Source organism: Lutra lutra, chromosome 1, assembly GCF_902655055.1.
Source record: "Lutra lutra chromosome 1, mLutLut1.2, whole genome shotgun sequence".
Taxonomy (NCBI): Eukaryota; Metazoa; Chordata; class Mammalia; order Carnivora; family Mustelidae; genus Lutra; species Lutra lutra.
The window spans coordinates 159,724,236-159,745,053 of record NC_062278.1 but is presented as its reverse complement, the minus strand read 5'-3'; the positions used below and the strand labels follow the sequence as shown (position 1 = coordinate 159,745,053).

General features: G+C 42.5%; 1 protein-coding gene across 2 annotated transcripts in view; it reads left to right on the top strand.

The window, feature by feature from the left end:
• GLB1 (galactosidase beta 1) overlaps window positions 1–20,818 on the top strand; it is an 81,006-nt gene that overhangs the window by 39,226 nt on the left and 20,962 nt on the right. For both annotated transcript variants that reach the window (XM_047741482.1, XM_047741484.1), the window contains exons 10-13: window positions 222–334; window positions 14,763–14,837; window positions 17,180–17,269; window positions 20,666–20,779. In XM_047741482.1, coding sequence (XP_047597438.1) covers window positions 222–334; window positions 14,763–14,837; window positions 17,180–17,269; window positions 20,666–20,779 — 392 coding nt within the window. The remainder of the gene's footprint in view (window positions 1–221; window positions 335–14,762; window positions 14,838–17,179; window positions 17,270–20,665; window positions 20,780–20,818) is intronic.

The window sequence follows — 20,818 nt, the reverse complement described above, 5'->3', positions numbered from 1 at the left end:
CCTTGTAGACTCTCAGGTGCTTTGGCGAGGGCCACATGCAGGAAGAAATGCATTTCTCTAAACCCTGACAACTCAGGCCCCTCTCTATTGCTTGACAGTTGGTTTTTAATGTGTCCTTTATTTTCTCTCTCCACGGCCCTGAGCCCGTAAATCCCACAGAGCTTGTCCCCAGGGAAAGCCTAGTAATTAGCTGGTAAGTAGCAGCTATTTTTGTCTTCTAGGAGCCAACATGCCCTACAAAGCACAGCCCACCAGCTACGACTATGACGCCCCACTGAGCGAGGCAGGGGACCTCACTGAGAAGTATTTTGCTCTGCGAGACGTCATTCGGAAGGTGGGTGCTTGGTGCGGGCTTGCTGTGGGCTGGTCTGGGACCAAACCTGCTTTGGACCAGGCTGGTGACTGCCTGGTGTTTAAAAGGGCCTATGAAGGGAGGCCTCAGATGGATTTGGCCTTGAGTCTTGGCCTCTATCTGATTCAGAGTCAGTCTGTGGGCGCATTCCTCCACTAGTCTGTTCATCGTAAAACCGGAACAATAGCGCCTCGGTTAGTTATCGGGATTAAAAGAACGGCTGTCGGGGCACCTGGGTGGCTCAGTGGGTTAAGCCATTGCCTTCGGCTCGGGTTGTGATCTCAGGGTCCTGCAATCAAGTCCCACATCGGGCTCTCTGCTCAGCAGGGAGCCTGCTTCCCTCTCTCTCTCTCTCTCCCTCTGCCTGCCTCTCTGCCTACTTGTGATCTCTCTCTGTCAAATAAATAAATAAAATCTAAAAAAAAAAAAAAAAAAAAAAAGAACGGCTGTCGGCAGGGCACCTGGGTGGCTCAGCAGGTTAAAGCCTCTGCCTTCAGCTCAGATCATGATCCCAGGGTCCTGGGATCGAGACCCACATCGGGCTCTCTGCTCTGTGGGGAGCCTGCTTCCTCCTCTCTCTGCCTGCCTCTCTGCCTACTTGTGATCTCTGACTGTCAAATAAATAAATAAAATCTTAAAAAAAAAAAAAAGGGCCGTCGGGCATCCAGGATGGGCCCGGCATGTCTGTTGTGCACCAGGCAGGAGCCATTGCAATTACCTGTATTGAAGGTGGGAAGGTGCGTGTCCACGCACAGAGCTGAGGCATGCCGGAGAGCAAATCCGGGCTTTTGTGAGGCGCTGTGCAAAGGGGAGCTGTCAGCAATACTTCACTTTTTTCATTTGGGGCAAGTCATTTGCTGCTTCCTTTCGGCCTGCAAGCTCAACTGCTCAGTCCCACTAACGGTGACCTTTTCAGGCATCCAAAGCACCCAGGTGGGGTTTCCTGTCTCTGCTGTGGGTGAAAAAAAAAAAAAGAAAAACCCACAATTTTTCTGCTCAGTCACCTGAGTTTTGAAGTTAAAAAACAAAGGTTTTCTGCCTATAAATGGTATGGACTTTTGTTTTAAGTATGCCTTAGTCTCAATTTAAGACTAAGTGTTAAAAATGATATTAAGGAGGACGTGGATTGCAGGGAGCAATCCATGTGTTATATGCAAATGGTGAATCACGGAACACTACATCAAAAACTGAAGATATACTGTATGGGGACTAACATCATAATCATAAAAAATTATACGATGAAATATTTTAAGCATATTGAAAAATAAGATCAATACGTAACTACTCATAGAATTTGTCCATGTCATCTGGATTTTGCGGATCATCAGATTTGCGGTTGAAATGTTGTGCACGCTAATTTTTACCATGGCTTTTGTTTCTGCACAATTTAGAGTGATGACTCCCAAATTCTCTCTTGTATGTTTGTTCTGTTTCAAGGCTCACTGTTCCTATCTTTGGTGTTTCCTTCCTTTATCTGAAACTTTGTAACCCAGCCTTTCTTCTTCCCTCCTGTAAATATTTAACGTTATGTGTTTCTTTCAAGTACCTCTGTAGCTCCAATTCCTGTGTTGATATCTAGTATATTTATTATAATTTGCTTCTATAAATGCCTATTTGGATTACTCTTTGGACCTGGAAATGTTCAGAAGTAGTTCAAAAGTAGCAGTTATTAAATATAAGTATTTTTTCTGGTTCACTGGTTTCTAACATATGTGCATTCTCGATAGAGAATGTGGTTTGTATGATACCAATCCCTTGAACCCAGTCCTAGAGCCTGGCGAGTGTCAAACTGAATCAATGTTCCATGCGTTCTTGCAAAGACTGTATGTTTTATAATTGTTGGATAGAATCTATATATGTGTTCCTTAGATTGAGTTTATTCATAGTGCTGTTGATATCTTTAATGTCCTTCCTGGCTTTTTGTCCATTTAGTCTATGATTTATTAAAAGAATTGTGTTACATATTTCTCTTTATACTTGTGTCAGTTTTGATTTATTTGGTTTTTTTTTAAGGTTTTATTTATTTATTTGAGCGAGCACAAGCAGGTTGGTGGGCAGAGGGAGAGGGAGTCCAACATGGGGCTCAATCCCAGGGCTCCGAGATCATGACCTGAATCAAAGACAAACAGCTGACTGAGCCACCCAGGAGCCCCTAGTTGTGTCAGTTTTGAAGCCATGTTATTAGGTATGCAAACTGAGAATTAAATTCTTCAGTATCATTTATTTAGTATCATTATGTGGTAACCCTGTATCTCTGATAACGCCTTTTGTCTTTAAGTCTTTTTTGTCTGATACTAATAAAGTTTACCTGCATTCTTTTGGTTAATATTTACCTGGTGTATCTTTCCCAAGACTTTAATTTCAATCTTTTTTTTTAAGATTTTATTTATTTATTTGTCTGGGTTGGGGGAGCAGCAGGCAGAGGGAGAAGCAGGCTCCCTACTGAGCAGAGAGCCCGATATGGGACTCAATCCCAGGACCCCAGGATCATGACTTGAGCTAACGGCTGATGTTTAATCAACTGAGACACCCAAGTGTCCTGAATTTCAGTCTTTCAGTATCTTTTTTTTTTTAACATGTCCCTCATTAACAAGAGATAACTGGAATTTTGAAAAATTTAATTTGAGCACTTTTGTTTTCTAACTGGTGCATCTATTCATTCTCATTCATTATGATTCTTGATACACATTGATTATTTTCAACTGTCTTATTTATAATAATCTATTTTTCTACCTTTTCCATTTTGTCTTCTCTTGTTTACTTTCTGAGTCTTTTTTTTTTTCTTATTTTATCCCTCACTCATGCCCAGCATCCTCCTCCCAGTTTGGAAGTTATTCACTATATTTCTGTTCTTTTAGTGGTTACCTACTAAAGTGTAAAATATGTACCCCCACCTCCCAAAAGCACAACTCATAAGTATCCCACTCAGTGAATTTATGCAAGGTGGACACACCCCTGTAACCAACACACAGCGCCCCAGAGGCCATGCTCATGCTCCTCTCTAGTCATGAACCTTCCATCCCCAGAGCCAACCACTACCCTGACCTCTGTCACCATAGGTTAGTTTTGCCTGTTTTTTTTGACTTTATGTAAATGGGTTCATACAGTATGCCCGCCTTTATGTCTGACTCTCAAAACACTTTAACATTCACTTTTAGCTTATAATAATTTAAAAAACTACTCAGTACAAACATCCAACCAAAACTTTATCTCATATTAACCCCAGTTACATCCCTCCTGACTTATATGTTACTAATGTCATGCAGTTTAATTCTCTTGGGTTTAGAGTTCATATATTTCAATTCTTTCTTGAAAAAACCCTGGAAGGCATTATTATAATTATTTCAGACACCAATTGACCTCACCCATGTTGCTTATTTATTCAGAAGTAATTCCACAATTATTTAGCAAGTTCCCTCTATATCCCAGGCATGGTTTTAGCCACTCGTTATATATGACCCCTCCTTGCGGGTGAAGCAGAAGTGAAGACTTTAAGGTGGTAGGACAGCCATGTGGGACGTCCAGGGTGAGAGTTCAAACAGAATGTCACCAGTAGGAGGGTGGGCATGCACCTGGCATTTTAAAGAACCAGCAAGGAGGCCAGTGTGGCTGAAGCCTAGTGAGCCAAGGGGAGAGTGGTAGGAGATGAGGTCAGAGACATAGCAGGGAACTGGTCCCCTAGGGCCTTATTGGCTGTTGGAGGATTTTGGCTTTGACTCTGAGTGAAATGGAGAGACACTGTAGAGCTGAACAGAGTCGTTAAAGGATTGCTCAGGCTGCTATGTGGAGACTAGACTCTGGGAGGCAAGACAAGGATAGAACAGGAAAATCAAAGGTTTTTGCAGCCATTTAGGTGAGGCGGGATTGGACCAGTTCAAAGATAGCTGTAGAAAACTTTCTTGAAATGGAATGGGTCGATGTTGCTTGCCTCTGACATTCTGATTGATACTACTAAATGGCCCTTTAATGAAATTGTACTTCCCCACACGTTTACCAATACTGTGAATTATCAGGCTTTTTGACCTTGCCATTTGATAGGTATAAAGGATCATTTTAAAAGAAAGCACTGAATTTCTTTAGTGATGAGTACTAGAGTTGTCCACCGTTTCATGCATAAATTGTCCATCCACGTTTCCTTTTCTGTGAACTACTTATGTTGATTCTTTCACAATTTCTCCGTTTGCCCGTTTGTCTTCTGTGTAATTTGCAAGAGTTCTATTATTGGGCATTTTTAACAGTTTGGGGGTTTCTTCATCTTTTTTTTTTCCTGTAAAAAACAATCCTGAATTTTTACCTCGTGAAATCTACCCCCTTCTCTCTTTCATGGCTGCTTCCCTAGACTAGTAGTGTAAATAAATTCCTGTGGAGCACTTAAAATTTTTGTGATTTCATATTTTAGTGGAAATATTGATGTATATGGAATTGCTGTTTTTGCTGTTGGGAGTGAGGTAGGGATTTAACTTTATTCTTCTCTTAGGTTATCAGAGACCATTAACTGTCTCCAGGTCTGTTTTGCTCCCTGATCTCTTTCCACTGTAAATCATCACCACTCTATTCTCTCCTTAATAGATAGGTGACATTATCACCAGGAACATTAATGCTGTTGCCTACACTCTGTTGAGGAACGTGAAGAAAGTGATGTATTCAGATATGCATTTCAGAAAGGGTGTTGGATAAGGCAACAAAAATGAATGTGTATTTATTGTTTTTAGTAATCTCTACACCCAACAGGGGGCTCAAACTCACAACCCCAAGATGAAGAGTCTTATGCTCCATTAATCGAGCCAGCTAGGCACCCCAAATGTGTATTTAAATGAGTAAGAAAAATTATTACAAATTTAAAACTTTAAAGTTTAAAATAATCACAAACATCACAAAACTTAAAAAAAACACATTTTGGATTTATTAACTATTTAAAATATAACTGCTATCCTTCTTTCCTTACATTCTTTTGGCTGCATGCTATTTTTTGTCTCTCTTATGTTTGTAATCTTTTCCTCTAGAGAGAATGGAAATCTTTCTCTTCAGTGTGGCTGATTGAACTTTGTCTTTTAATCTGTACTGAAAGTTTAGAAAACAGAAAATTTCACATTTTGTTACTGATAATGTTATATAAATGTTTAGGATTATTAACAAATTTGGGGGACTCTCCAGTTCCTTCCTACATGAGCTACAGTATTTGGAGGAAATTGCTGCAGACAGGCTCTGGCCCTATACATTTGAAACCCTGTGTCTCCTCCAGAACCCCCATACTTCTGAGGCTGGGTGCCTCAGGGCACCATCGAGTGATATGCAAGTGAGTCAGCATATTGGGTATTAGGAATAATCTGTTACTGGTAAGTTACCTATCCACGGAAGTGACGGTGAACTATGTAGATATATTTTACACCCAAATTAAATAAATCTACACCTCAGCTCTCCTTTGAATTCCAGAAATGCTTTAGCAGGGTCTCCTGACATAAAAGGGTTATGCGACACAGAGAAGCTGGAGCAAAAGGAGACAAGGGTCTTAGCCTGTTGTGGTTAAATTATAGTACTTCTGCAAATTTTATAAACACCTATGACCATGTGAGCACACTGCCAGGATCCTCCCTGCAGACATTTCTGGAGGCAGAAGATGAGCTAGAAGGCTGTTGCCATAACCTAGGAATGACATGGTGGCAGGAGCAGCAGGGATTGGAGAGGAAGTCTCTAGATTTGAACAAAGTTAAGGAAGTAAAATTGATAAGATTCAGCAACTGAACACCTGCAGGTGTGAGAAAGTATGAGAAGTCATTGATTTGTCCAGGTTACAGCTTTGGTTGGATAACTGGATGGGTATTACAGGCAGTAGCCACTATAGAGAATTGCAGACAAGGCACAGGCTGGGAAGGGGGAGGGGGAAACAACTTCTGTTCTGGGCTTATGCAGCTCCAGATGCTTCCGGGGACATCCAGGTGGAGGTGTCTATACAGCAAGTCTCTCTCTTAAGAGGGAGAAACTCTGGAAGAAGTCATTAGGACACGGTCCTCAGTGGAAGTAGAGGCTGACATCCAGGAGAGGTTGGGATTGTCCATGGAGAGCTCAGTAAGAAGGACAGGGCCAAGCAAAGGCAAACCCAGGGGATCCCAAGCATTTAACCAGTGAGCATAGTAAGATGAACCCATGAAGGAGACAATCTTCAGAAAGCTTTCCCTCTTCTCTTCTTTTAGGTTTGGAAGAGAGAAATTAACTACTTTAAAAGTGGGCTCTTTCTTAGGAGACTTTGTAGATGTTCACTTGGGTGGTTTGTTAAATGATATTCAAAATATTTGCTTGCATTGAGGAAAAGAATAGGATCATAAATACCCCCATATATAGCTCTTCCTGTCTCTTCCTTCAGCAGAGACTTAAAAAGTAGAATGGGTCTCTTTTTTATATCTATTTCAAGAGCAAGCTGGGTGTCAGTGGACAATATCTTCCACTAACATGGACGCCCAGGGATAATTTCCCATCAGGCTGCGCAGACCTGTGCTCAGTGATAAAAGGCTCCAGGTGGCCCTTTGCATATGATTCTTTAAGGTATGACAAAGCTCATGACATTTGCATTTTCTAAGGTATTCTCTTTGGTGTGGGTAAAACTCAACCAGACATGGTTAACACTTTGACCTCGAGGATGAGCCATGAGATGTAGGGCAGCAACCTCCTCCTCCCTACCAATCCCTGCGAGGGGCCTTACTCAGTGATGAGTTTATTTTTAATGCTTTTGAATTAGTTTAAGACCCATTTTTGAGGAGTTTTGTTACACTTCTTCATAGGGATTCTATTAAAGATAAAAATCCAGATGGCTTTTTGGAGATAGGTCATTTTACAGAAATTAATCAAGCTATATGTTGAGGACCTTGATAATTGGAGCAAATCTTAGGATTCCTTGAGGTGGGCATTGGGGCTGGGTGGGGACTCAGAATGCTAAAATGACCACAGTGACTTTTAGTACTTCAAAGCTAAATGAAGGGTAGCCTGGGTGACCCACTCAGATAAGCATTTACCTCTTGATCTCAGCTCAGGTCATAATCTCAGGGCTGTGAGATTGAGCCCCACATCAAGCTCCATGCTTAGCGTTGAGTCTGCTTGAGATCCTCTCCCTCACCCTCTACCCCTCCCCACTGCTCACACAATCAATCAATCAATCTTCCAAAAAAAGAAAACCTAATGAAGTTTGAAACTTGACCAAGGACCAGTCTACACTGGCTGATTGATTGTCCTTCTTGTTTCATGGATGGAATGATATTAGCTCAGTGAGTAGACACAAGCTGTCTCTTACTGATCTGATCCATGGTGCTGGTGGAAACATGGTGTTTTATGACTGACAATTGAGGATGACAAAATGAACATTACATAACAAATGGCAGATTTTTAAAGCATTGCCTACCCTCTTGTGGCTCTAGTCTTTTCCTTTCCTACAGACTTGGGTTTTCTAGTCTGTCTTCCGGTCATTTCCCTAAAATGCTGATCTGATCAGGATGCCTTCCATGACTTGACCCCCTATTACCCTCAAGCTTCATTTTTCAGTTCTCCCCTTCTTCTACCTTTCAGATGGAGGCATAATACTCCATTGTATATATGGACCATATCCATTCATCTTTTGAAGGGCATCTTGGTTCTTTCCAGCATTTGGCAACTGTGGCCATTGCTGCTATAAATATTGGGGTAGCGATGGCCCTTCTTTTCACTACATCTGTATCTTTGAGGTAAATGCCCAGTAGTGTAATTGCAGGGTCATAGGGAAGCTCTATTTTTCATTTCTTAAGGAATCTCCACACTGTTTTCCAAAGTGGCTGTACCAACTTACATTCCCACCAACAGTGAAAGAGGGTTCCCCTTTCTCCACATCCTCTCCAACACTTGTTGTTCACTGTCTTGTTAATTTTGGCTATTCTAACTGGTGTAAAGTGACATCTCAGTGTGGTTTAATTTGAATCTCCCTGATGGCTAACGATGATGAACACTATATATTTTTTAGAGATTTTATTTATTCATTTGAGAGAGAATAAGAGAGTGTGCACAAGCCACGGGAAGGGCAGAGGGAGAGGTACAAGCAGACTCCCCACTGAGCAGGGATCCCAACGAAGGGCTTGATCCCAGGACTCTGCGATGATGACCTGAACCAAAGGCAGATGCTTAACCAACTGAACCACCCAGGTGCCCCTTGGTATACACTAAATTAAGGTTCATATAAAATGATCCTATCATGTAACCTAGTAACTCCTCACTTGGGCCTTTATTAAAAAGATTTTTTTAGGGGTTCCAGGGTGGCTCAGTCGGTTGAACGTCTGCCTTTGGCTAGGGTCATGATCCATTGGTCCTGGGTTTGAGCCCCACATTGGGCTACCTGCTCAGTGGGGAGCCTGCTTCTCCCTCTCCCTCTGCTGCTTCCCCTGCTTGTGTTCTCTTTCTCTCTCTGTAAAATCATTTAAATAAAATCCTAAAAAAAAAAAAGTATTTTAGGGGGGGCGCCTGGGTGGTTCAGTGGGTTAAGCCTCTGCCTTCGGCTCAGGTCATGATCCCAGGGTCCTGGGATCGAGTCCCACATCGGGCTCTCTGCTCAGCGGGGAGCCTGCTTCCCCCTCTTTTTCTGCCTGCCTCTTTGCCTACTTGTGATCTCTCTCTTTGTCAAATAAATAAATAAAATCTTTAAAAATATATATGTATTTTGATTGTTGACATTTCTTTTTTTTTTTTAAGATTTATTTATTGATTTGAGTGAGAGAGCATAAGCAAGGGGAACAGCAAAGGGACAGAGAGAAACAGACTCCCCACTGAGCAGAGACTTAATCCCAAGACCTGGGGATCATGGCCCAAGCTGAAGGCAGATACTTAACCAACTGAGCCACCTAGGTGCCCCAAAAGGATTTTTTTAAACCAAGATAATACTGTAAACATAAAGTTGTTCATTGCAGTGTTATTTGTAATATCAAAAATTGGAAATGATTTAGCTCCTAATACTGAAAGGATGGTCATATCCATTTGAATATAATATGCAATAAATAAAATTATTGTCAGTATTTGGTCATGCCAGAAGTACTTTTGGTAAGTAGCAGTAACAAATTGCTACTATCTCTAACCTTACGTGGTATATATGCATAAGGGGAGGGCCAGGAGGAAAAATGAAAGAGAAAAGTTTCTGTGGGTTGTTTTTGTTTTTGGAATTATGTTTAGTTAATAGAAGACACTTTCTATTGTACTGTTGTTGTACAATAAAGGAAGTCAGATGGAACTGTAGAAACACAACTTAGAGTCAGGAACCCAGCTCACTCCTTTACCCTCTTGATAATCTTGACAAGTTCCTTAGTCTCGCCTCTAAAAAGGAAATACAATACTGGCTGTGAAGGCCTTTGTGAGTGGCAAATGAGATGACAAAACTCCAGAGAAGCACTCCATCACTGTGAATGAGGTTAATGGTGAATGGAGGTGAATAGGTGAAGGGAGGTTAAAGAAGGATGTCCGTATAGTGAGTTTTTCTTCCAATATGGTAGTCCTTGTTAGACTGGACTCTACTTTGACTTTCTAAGTTAGATATGATGTGGTCACTGCTTTGTGCATGTGAATAGGGAACTTTGGAAAACAAATCAGAGTATTCTCAGGTCCCCTCTGTGTATTTGTGTTTTCTGCTTCTCTTGACCGGAAGGTGAGGTGGAGGAGGAAGAGATGGGTAAACGGCCAAAGGAGAATGAATGCATTCTAGGACTGTAGGGAAGACTGGAAGAGAGTTCACATTTTGTCTGTCTGGGATCAACAGTAATAACTCCTTGGCCTTGCATTCATTTTAATACAAATCATGAAGATCATTGTAATGTACTTTTTGAAAAATTTCACAGAAGTATTGATTCATAGAGTATTAGAAATATAAAGGACTTCTAGTTCAAATGGCTGACTGACCACATACTAATCTCTTCTGCCTTTCAAATGTTATTAAATGATTAAAAAAAAAAAGACTTTTTTTTTTTTTTTAATGAAACCAACAAGGGTGCCTGGGTGGCTTAAGTGTCTGCCTTCAGCTTAGGTCATGATCTCAGGGTCCTGGGATTGAGCCCCTGCTCAGTAGGGAGTCTGCTTCTCCCACTACCCTTCCCCCATGCTCATGCTCTCTCTCTCTCTCTCACTCTCTATATCTCAAATAAATAAGTAAAATCTTTAAAGTGAAGCCAACAAGAAGGAAGCTATCTATGCATGAGAGATTTTAGAGACTTTCTGGAAACAAAAATAGGTGGAGGGGGCTGAGGAAGTAGCATGAGGAACTCTAGGTTTCCAGTGAGTGTGAGAGAGGGTAATAGAAACAGGTAATGAACCCCGGAGAGGGCACCTGGGTGGCTCAGTTGGTTAAGCAACTGCCTTCGGCTCAGGTCACGATCCCAGAGTCCTGGAATCGAGTTCCGCATCAGGCTCCCAGCCCTACAGGGAGTCTGCTTCTCCCTCTGACCTACTCCCCTCTCTTGCTCTCTCTCAAATAAATAAATAAAATCTTTAAAAAAAGAAGAACCCCAGAGCCCAGGATCCTAGAAGTGCAGGTGTGTCAAGAGACAGAATGAAACAGCTAAAACTAAGAAGGCTAATTTCCCATCAGGTCCTCCACTCTTCCACCCCTCTTTCAAACAGACTATCAGGGAAGTATCTTTTTAACAGTCAAAAAATCAGAATTTTTTATTTTATTTATTTTTTTTTAAAGATTTTATTTATTTATTTGACAGAGAGAGATCACAAGTAGACGGAGAGGAAGGCAGAGAGAGAGGGAAGCAGGCTTCTTGCTGAGCAGAGAGCCCGACGTGGGACTCGATCCCAGGACCCTGAGATCATGACCTGAGCCGAAGGCAGCGGCTTAACCCACTGAGCCACCCAGGCGCCCCAAAAAATCAGAATTTTTTAAAAAAAGTGCAGCCTGAGAGCAAAAACCCTATGTATTATGTCTGACTCCCAAATCATCCTAAAACAGAGTTCCCCACTGGACAGTGCTTGCTTCTGCACATAGGGCAGGACTGGCATAGAGAGGATAGTTATGCAAGTGCTGGTGCATTCATTTGCATTACCATTAAATGTGTTGGGACGGCCAAGGGTGGCCAAATGTTTGAGGACATCCATAAAAACTGTAAAGGGAAAGAGAAAGACCAAAATGAAATAAACAGAAAAATAACATAAAGGTAACAGAAGGCTCAGGGACAGGAATGAAAGATCTTAAGCTAAACAAAACAGATCCTCTCAAATTTATATCTTTCAGAGACATATGAAAAGATGTTTCCACAATATAAGAATGTGATGCTTTGAAAAAGCATATTTTTGTTCTCCCAAATAAAAAATAATCTCCTAGAAATTAGAACCAGAAGACAGAGATGGAAAAGTGAAAAGATGAGAGATATAGAGGGACAATCTAGAATGTCTAATTTACCTTTAAGGGAAAAAGATGGAGAAAAAGAAGATATCAAAGAATTTTTTTCCAAAACAGAAAAGGATATTTGAGTTGCCCAGAATAATAAATTTAAAATACATATCCAAACACATCCTTGGAAAAATTTAAAACAGAGAGAATAAAGCACTTACAAGCTTCTAGGGAGGAAAAAGCCAATCACCTTTGAAAGAACAACAAGCTTGGTATGAATCATACTGGATGATACAGGGAAGACACATCTTCCTGTCTGAGGGAAGATGATTTTCTTTTTCTTTTTCTTTTTTTTTTAATATTTTATTTATTTATTTGACAGAGAGAGAGATCACAAGTAGGCAGAGAGGCAGGCAGAGAGAGAGAGGGGAAGCAGGCTCCCCGCTGAGCAGAGAGCCTGATGCGGGACTCGATCCCAGGACCCTGAGATCATGACCTGAGCCAAAGGCAGTAGCTTAACCCAGTGAGCCACCCAGGTGCCCAGGAAGATGATTTTCAACATAGAATTCTATAGCCATCCAAATTATCAGCTAAATGTGCCATTTTCAGACATTCAAAGTTTTAAAAATTTTTCCTTTCACATACCAGTACTTGGGAAGTACTTGAGATTGCTCCAGTGAAATGAGGTAGTTATAAGATCCTAGAAACAGAAGCTAAAACCAGGAGAACAATGAAGAGAAGTCCCAGAATGTCAAGCCTAAAGGAGAGTCAGTCCCTCGGAGTAAGAAGACTTGAGAGTTCCAATAGGGAGTTTCCTAGGGGGTAAGAAGTGTTTGAAAAAACTTGATACCATCTTTGGAAGTTTGGAACAACCTATAGAGGTGTTAACCTAAAGGCAGACAGGAAAAAAAGAAATGCAATTAGAAACCCCAGGGGAGGAAAAAAACAAAAAGCTGAACAAGATAGAACAGGCCATCATGGTATAAAATACTTAATTTTGCAGAGAGTCATGTTTTTATAATTATAATCATGTGAGCATGAGCACTATTGGTTGATTTTGAAGTTAGACTCAAAATACAGGTGAAGGGAAGATGTATGGGTACAGGATAGACTGTTTTAACCTTGACAATATAAAGGTATAGCTGATGGTTTGGGGTGGGAGTAGTGAAGAGAGCTCAGGGAAGGATGCAAATAGCCTTATCTTAAAAGGCATGGATACAAAAATAATCTTAACTGATGGAACTAAGAAATAAAGGTATATTATTTCAAGCTACAAAGGTAACCAGTAGAGAAACTGAAAATGGTGATATAACCAAATTGTCAAGAAAGAGAGATATCCAGAATAGTACAATGGAGCTAAGTTCTCATGTATTAAATCAATGATAATGTTTTAATAGATCAAATAAGAAATCTCAGATAAGTATATTATTTAGAGACCAGAATTGTGAAAATGGAACAACTAAATGAATTTAAAATGGTTTCCTCTGAAGAATAGAGCTAAGAGAATAGTGAGTCAAGGAGACTATTGCTTTTCATTATAACAGTCTCTTATTTTCTTTCTTAAATTACTTTTCAAAAGGGAAACTGAAAGGAAGAAAGGGAGGAAGAGAAGGGAGGCGGAAAGAAATGTAAGGAGCCTGAAAGATCATAATGCAACCTACTTGGAGATGGACACAGACGTTTTTTTTTTTTTTAAGATTTTATTTATTTGTCAGAGAGAGAGAGAGAAAAAACACAAGCAGAGGGAGTAGCAGGCAGAAGGAGAAGCAGGCTCCCTGCTGAGCAAGGAGCCCGATTCAGGACTCGACCGCAGGACCCTGGGATCATGACCTGAGTCGAAGGGAGACGCTTAACCAACTGAGCCACCCAGGCGTCCCTAGACACAAACTTTTTAAGACCTGGTACTTACATCTTCTGACTCTAATGTAAATGTGTGTGTGTGTGTGTATGTGTATTTAATATTTAATTTTAATTTTTATTTTAGTTTTTACTTTTTATTTAAGAATAATTTCAGAGTTGGGGCGCCTGGGTGGCTCGGTGGGTTAAAGCCTCTGCCTTCAGCTCAGGTCATGATCCCAGGGTCCTGGGATCGAGCTCCACATTGGGCTCTCTGCTCAGCGGGAAGCCTGCTTCCTCCTCTCTCTCTCTGTCTCTGCCTCCTTGTGATCTCTGTCTGTCACATAAATAAAAAATCTTAAAAAAAAAAAAAAAGAATAATTTCAGAGTTAAAACCAAAGAGTTTTAAAAATAAAAGTAGTACAAAGAGCACTTGAGTTATCCCACACCCAGATTTACCCATGTCAACATTACACTCTGTTGCTTCATCATTTGCCCCTTACCACCTCCTTGGGTTTTCTAAACCACTGGAGGGTTGCATATGTCATGATCCTTTACCCCTAAATACTTCAGTGTGTGTTTCATAATAGGTTGGAATATGCTCTTATATAAACCACAGGAGATTTAACACTGATACAAAACTTTAATCTACCAGTAAGATTTAACCTACAAACAACACTTCTCCCTACTAGGGCTACCTTCTTTCAGCTTCTGTCTTGCTGTGGGCCTTCTTCCTTTTCTCCCCCCACCCCACCTCATTTTTTCCCCCTTGTTTTTGCTGTTTTGAAGTCTTTTGTTCTGTAATTATTTGAATGATTCCTGGAGCTTAAAATGCAGGCAAAAGGGGCGCCTGGGTGGTTCAGTGGGTTGGGCCGCTGCCTTCGGCTCGGGTCGTGATCTCAGGGTCCTGGGGTCGAGTCCCGCATCGGGCTCTCTGCTCAGCAGGAAGCCTGCTTCCCTTTCTCTCTCTGCCTGCCTCTCCGTCTACTTGTGATCTCTCTCTGTCAAATAAATAAATAAAATCTTAAAAAAAAAAAAAATGCAGGCAAAATACACAGGCACACACTTAGAAGTAAAAACTTTACCCGGCCCTGGTGGAGAAAGTCTTTTGTTCCTTTGCCTTTCCAAGAATTGCTGGCACTATTGTTTGAGTCTTTGAGCCTCCTTTTGAAAAATGAATTGTATCGCTGTGTTTCTGAGGGTTTAACAGCTTTTTATCTTCTCTTTTTCCACTCCGGTTTATAGTTTGAAAAAGTACCAGAAGGTTTTATCCCTCCATCTACACCCAAGTTTGCATATGGAAAAGTTGCTCTGAAGAAGGTAAGAGGGCACATAAACAGATCTGTTGAGAGTGGGGAAGTGGAACTCAGCAGTTGTGAGTGAAAGTGTTGCTCTGGGGCTTTGGTTCTATTTTTCTCTGAGTTTGTTTTCTGTGAGACTGCTGGGGTGGGGCGTGAGAGGTGAGAGGGTATGTGTGCAGGTTGACAAGGTGAGCACACGGGGCATGAGCAGGAGGAGATGGGCATTCTTAGACCATGCAGGTCATTTTGGTTCAATGATTAGTCATCCAAAGGAGCTTCAGGAGCCTTTGTGGGAATAACATGGCACCTCGTTATGGCTGGTGAGGCTCCTTTCCATAATTTATTTACTTTTTTTCAGGGGTTCTCAAAAATCACCAGCATTTTCATAGATCTTTGCACAATTCAGTATCCTCCCCTTCATCTAAAAATCATGTCCTAATTTTTGTGCCCTGTGGTTTATATGGTAAATGAGACATCAAGGGGAAGAGCTAAAAATTAATCATAAATAAGAGACATTTTATTCTAGGAAAGAAAAAGAGGGGAGATTTCGTTTCCTTCTCAGGAGTGACGTAAACCAAAATCAATTTGTTTTGACCATCTTTGTTTTCAGGATTTCCCCTTTTATAATCCCTAACTCCTACATCTGTTAACTCACAAGAAAAAAAAAAAAAAAGAGCAGTTACATATTTCTTAAGAATCTTGATTCTAAACTAGTGTAAGTTTTTATCTTTAACCAAAATGCCAAACATGATTGTATAATTTTTCCGTTCCTAAAGCCCTTTGATAATTATGGTTGGTTGAGCTCTCGTAACATTTTCCACCTAGTGTCAGATACGTGTGTTACATTCTACAAAGACTGTGGTCTGTCTGCCTGATAGGAATCTTTATTTAGTTTAATCAGACTTTAATCACACTTGTAAAGGGAGCACCTTCTACATTTTCAGTGCTGCTGCTACTTAAGGAAAAAGTTGATTTGTTTTGGAGCTGTGAGAAATTTATTTTTATGCAACAGAAAATAACTGCAAATATTTAATACAGCAACATTGCAAAACAAAGGGAAACCAACCTTTTTTTTTTTAAAGATTTTATTTATTTATTATGACAGAGAGATCTCAAGTAGGCAGAGAGGCAGGCAGAGAGAAAGGGGGAAGCAGGCTCCCTGCCGAGCAGACAGCCCAATGCGGACCCGATCCCAGGACCCCAGGATCATTACCTAAGCCAAAGGCAGAGGCCTTAACCCACTGAGCCACCCAGGCATCCCTGCAAAACCAATCTTAATACCAAAAATGCATTCTGTTTATCATGAAGGAAAATTGTGTAAGCAGAAATTGCTTTTCATTATTAACGAAACATGTACAATTTCAGGTAGCAAGTTAGCATACAACTGAATTAACTTAACGTTGGACATGGTCGTATAGGATAGAACCTTTTACTGTGAGTTGAATTTCTTTAGCTGTCCAAATAGAAAAACATCCACATGAGTAGCTGAATTGATGGAATTGTACTTCAGATTTTGTGTTCCTTGATCGCACACATCAGCAAGGTAAGGTGACCCTGAAAGTGTTTATGAAATTCGCAGCCAGTATCACGCTGCAGGAAGTCTGGGGTTTGTAGCCAAACCTAACAGTGAGCCTCTCTGAGAACCTGTTTCCTCATCACTAATGTGGGGACAGCGAGGGCAGCCTCCCTGGGTGGCATGAGCACTCAGTGAGGTGTGCATGTAGGGTGCTGTCGCCTGGAGTTTAGTAGGCACTCAGTGCTCGGTAGCTGTTACCATCCTTGTTACTGCATCAGAATAAGCTTCTTGGGGTGCAAGAATACACAGCCATTTGGACTGAATATAATAAGTATTTATTGAGTGTATACTATGTGCTGGGTATTGGGGGACACCGTGCCATACAGACCCTGCCCTTATGGAGCTGGCTGTCTGGCAAGGACGGCAAAGGTAAGCGACTAGTCAGTGATGCAGGCATGGAAAATACACCCCAGACAAGTTCAAAGGAAGGCACAGCCATGGTGACTTCCCACAAGGGTGCTGGGGAAGGCTTTACAGAGGAGGTAGCCTCAGAGCCTTGGTCTTCATTTTAAGGGCCATCTATAAAAGGAGGTTGCATTTGCGAATAGATATGCTTGAAACCTTATGAATACCCTCGGTTATTTTTCATCCAGAGCCCCTAACTCATGGATGAACATGACTGAAGGTGACTGTGCAGCACTGAGCGGAGTTTGAACCACTTAGTTCTACTTAGGGATTTGGGCAAATACCTTCATCTCTTTGAGAATTTGCCAATGACATTGCCCTCCACCCCGAATACCAGGGAGGGGTGACAGGGAGTGAGTGCTGCTTTTGTTTCTTTTCAGTTAAAGACAGTGGAGGACGCGCTGACCATTCTGTGTCCGCCCGGGCCTGTAAAAAGCCTTTATCCCTTGACATTCATCCAGGTGAAACAGGTAGGCCTCCAGAGTTCCTCTCCTTACAGAAATGTGCTTTCTGCACTGCCTTGCAGGGCCTGTCCTGAGCCCAGGGACCAGAACCGTAGGCAGATAAATCACATCCCAGGTAAATTCACCACTGATTTCCAGGCTCTCTTCAGCGTTAAGTACTGCATGCTGGGCTGACCTTTCCTATCAGCCTACCTCCCTGTTGCTTATTATTACTCCAATAAGCTCGTAACTCAGCCTGATTCAGCGTGACTCTGTAGTGCAAGCTATAAACTGAGCACATTTCTGATCTAATTAATCTTTATTACTAAAGGAAAACCACACTGTAATACACAAGACAGTTTAATTTTTTGTCCTTGTTAGCTCAAAGGTATGGGACTGTGTTCTTTTTTTTGTTTTTTAAGATTTATTTATTTGACAGAGAGAGATCAGAAGCAGGCAGAGAGGCAGGCAGAGAGGGGGAGGCAGGCTCCCTGCTGAGCAGAGAGCCCAATTCGGGCCTCCATCCCAGGACCTGAGATCATGACCTGAGCTGAAGGCAGAGGCTTAACCCACTGAGCCACCCAGGCGCCCCAGGACTGTGCTCTTAATAGATTAGTTTCTCGGAGAATCTCTTTCCTGCTTTTAAAGAGAACAGAGCAGAGCACGTGTGTGTGTGTGTGTGTGTGTGTGTGTGTGTGTGTGTGTGTGCGTGTCTGAGTGTGTGTGCATGCGTGTATGTGGTTAAGCCAGGCGCTGCCTCAGATTTTTTTAATTTTTATTTTCTTTAAGTAGGCTCCATACCCATCATGCGGCTCAAACTCCCGACCTGAGATCAAGGTCGCATGTTCTACCGACTGAGCCAGCCAGGCGCTCCTCATATGTATTTAAAAATGTTTCCTCGATTTCTTATTTTAGAAACTTTCAAAGCTAAAAATGTTGCAAGGAAAGTATCACACGCATATCGCTTTCACTTGGATTCACTAAGCACTAGCAGTTGCCTTGGAGCACACGCAGGCAGTCACCTGCCGCCTTTGAACCATTTGAGTTTGTGGTCCATATCCTGACGCTTCACCCCTAAATAGCAGAGCCTATATATTTTAAGAAAAAGGACATTCTTCTATATAATCACAATATAATGATCACACCTAAAACATTTGACGTTCATATAACCTATTATTTAATATGCTTTCTGTGGTTACATATCCAGTAATGTCCTTCATGGCTAACTGTTTTCGAATCCAGTTTGTAGTCTATGATCACGCATTGCATTTAGTTACAATGTCCCTCTAGTCTTCCTTCATCCGTAGCTGTTCCTAAGTCCTGTCTTTCCTCTCTCCCTTTCTTGCAACATGGACATTTCTGAAGAGTTTGGGCCTGTTGTTTTGTAGCCTGCCCCTCCCGGACTAGCCTCAGTAACACATTTGGCATGAGCATGACAAAAGCGATGTGTCCTCCTCAGAGTGCCGTGTCCGGATGCCTGAGAGGTTCCGTTTGTCCCTTTGTTATGATATTCAGTTTGAACACTTCGTTAGGAATTCAGTCCCATTTTTTGAAATAATGGACACTTACCTGGGTCCCCCTTCACTGACTTTCTGTGGAGATCTCCTTCTGGAAGGCGTCTGAACAATAAGGTGATAAAACAATGGCATATCCGATCTTAGTTTGGTGTATTTTGCCCTGGTGACTCTTTTTTTTTTTTTTTAGATTCTATCTATTTATTTGACAGAAATCACAAGCAGGCAGAGAGGCAGGCAGAGAGAGGTGGGGAGGCAGGCTCCCCACAGAGCAGAGAGCACGATGTGGGGCTCCATCCCAGGACCCTGGGACCATGACCTGAGCCGAAGGCAGAAGTTTTAACCCACTGAGCCACCCAGGCACCCCCTTGGAGACTCTTTCTACACTTGTGATTTTGATTCCAACAACCCTGTGATCAGTGAAAGGAGTAAACGACCCCCATCTCATTAACACTGGGTAGAATTCCTGCTCTAGTTCCAGCCAGCGCCTGCTGTGTGTCCTTATCTTTGTCTAGAAAATGCAACCTGCCTTCACCTAGCGGGGGAGCACCTCGGGCCAGACGTGGTCACTAGAGCAGCTGGAACCGGGGAAGTGAGTTCCAGGTCAATGTATAGACACTGCACTCATTGTTCTTGGCCAGCCCCTTGTGCTTTGTGATCTCTGGCCGAGGCAGTGCTCTCTGACTGGGGGGGCTCCCTGGGCCCTGGCTGTTTCAGGTCTGGGGCAAGCCCGCTGAATGTTCATTTCCAGCGAAACCCATGGAGGGCACAGGTGCAGGGAGGAGGGTGGAGGACTGTGGCTTCCGCCCCCCTTGTCGAACCCCATCACAAAGTGTTCCTCAGCCTCTGAGTTAGGACTTACCACTCTGGTTACTTTGAAAAGAAAAAAAAGCCAAAAGATGGAGATTTGGGGTCTGGAGGGGAGGCATCCTTGTGCCAGAAGCCTTGGGTGGTGGCCCCAGTGACATTTCTTGAGTTCGGCCCTTTCTGCAACACAGGAACGTAGGTTAATGTGGGTTTTTTTTTTCAGCTCCTCCAAATCACCTTTGCATTTGCCGAGATGCACTCCCTTGCTTTCTGGGCCCTAGACGGGAGGATCCTTTCCTCTGCCCCATGTTGGACACCCATTGGATGCTCTTGTGTGGCGGGGTCCGACCTGGCTCACCCTGGCCAGTGTCCACAGCAAGAGGGGCGCCAGCTGAGGCTGAGGTGCTGTTGCGGGCGGGGCTGGTAGTCTGGCACCTTCCTTTTGGACCAGGGACATCAGCCTCTCTACCACTGTTTTCTGACTTAGCGACAGGCTACACCCCCACCTCTCACTATCTCTGTCCCCACCACCCCCGGCCCTGCACTTTAAACGGTTTCTGATTGACTCTTGTTTTGTATGTTAGAGCACATGTAACCCAAGAACCTGGAAAATGTTTTACCGAACATTCTTAGCTTTGTTGTTGTTGTTGTTGTTTTAAGATTTTATTTTTAAGCAATCTCTATACCCGACCTCACAACCCCAAGTTCAAGAGTCACATGCTCTACCCACCGAGCCAGCCAGGGGCCCCCGTTTGTCTTTTTTGTTGTTGTGTTGTGTTTTTGAGATAATATCGATGACCTTTCGATGTGTATGATAGGATCCCCTGCGTGATTCTGGGCACATCACTGAACATGTCCCAAAGTCCAGTCTCCTCGTGTGGGAAAGGGCTCTCTGATAAAATATGGGTTCCTTGCTGTTACTGCTGTGCTAGTGTGTGATCTAAAGATGCCAGCCAGTTTCCTTCATCCAGACCGAACTTTGGTGGGAGGCTGGGGAAACCTCTTACTCCGTATGATTTTAGACATGGCTTTCACACAAGTCGAGGTGACCCTGTTATCTTTCAAAGACTGATGTGTTTTTCTTGCATCCTTTACTAACCAGTATTTTGGGTTTGTGCTGTACCGAACGACACTTCCTCAAGACTGCAGTGACCCCACTCCCCTGTCGTCGCCCCTCAGCGCAGTCCATGACCGTGCCTATGTCGCCGTGGATGGGGTAAGAGCTGTCTCTGAGCTGCGCGCCTGTCTGCCCCGA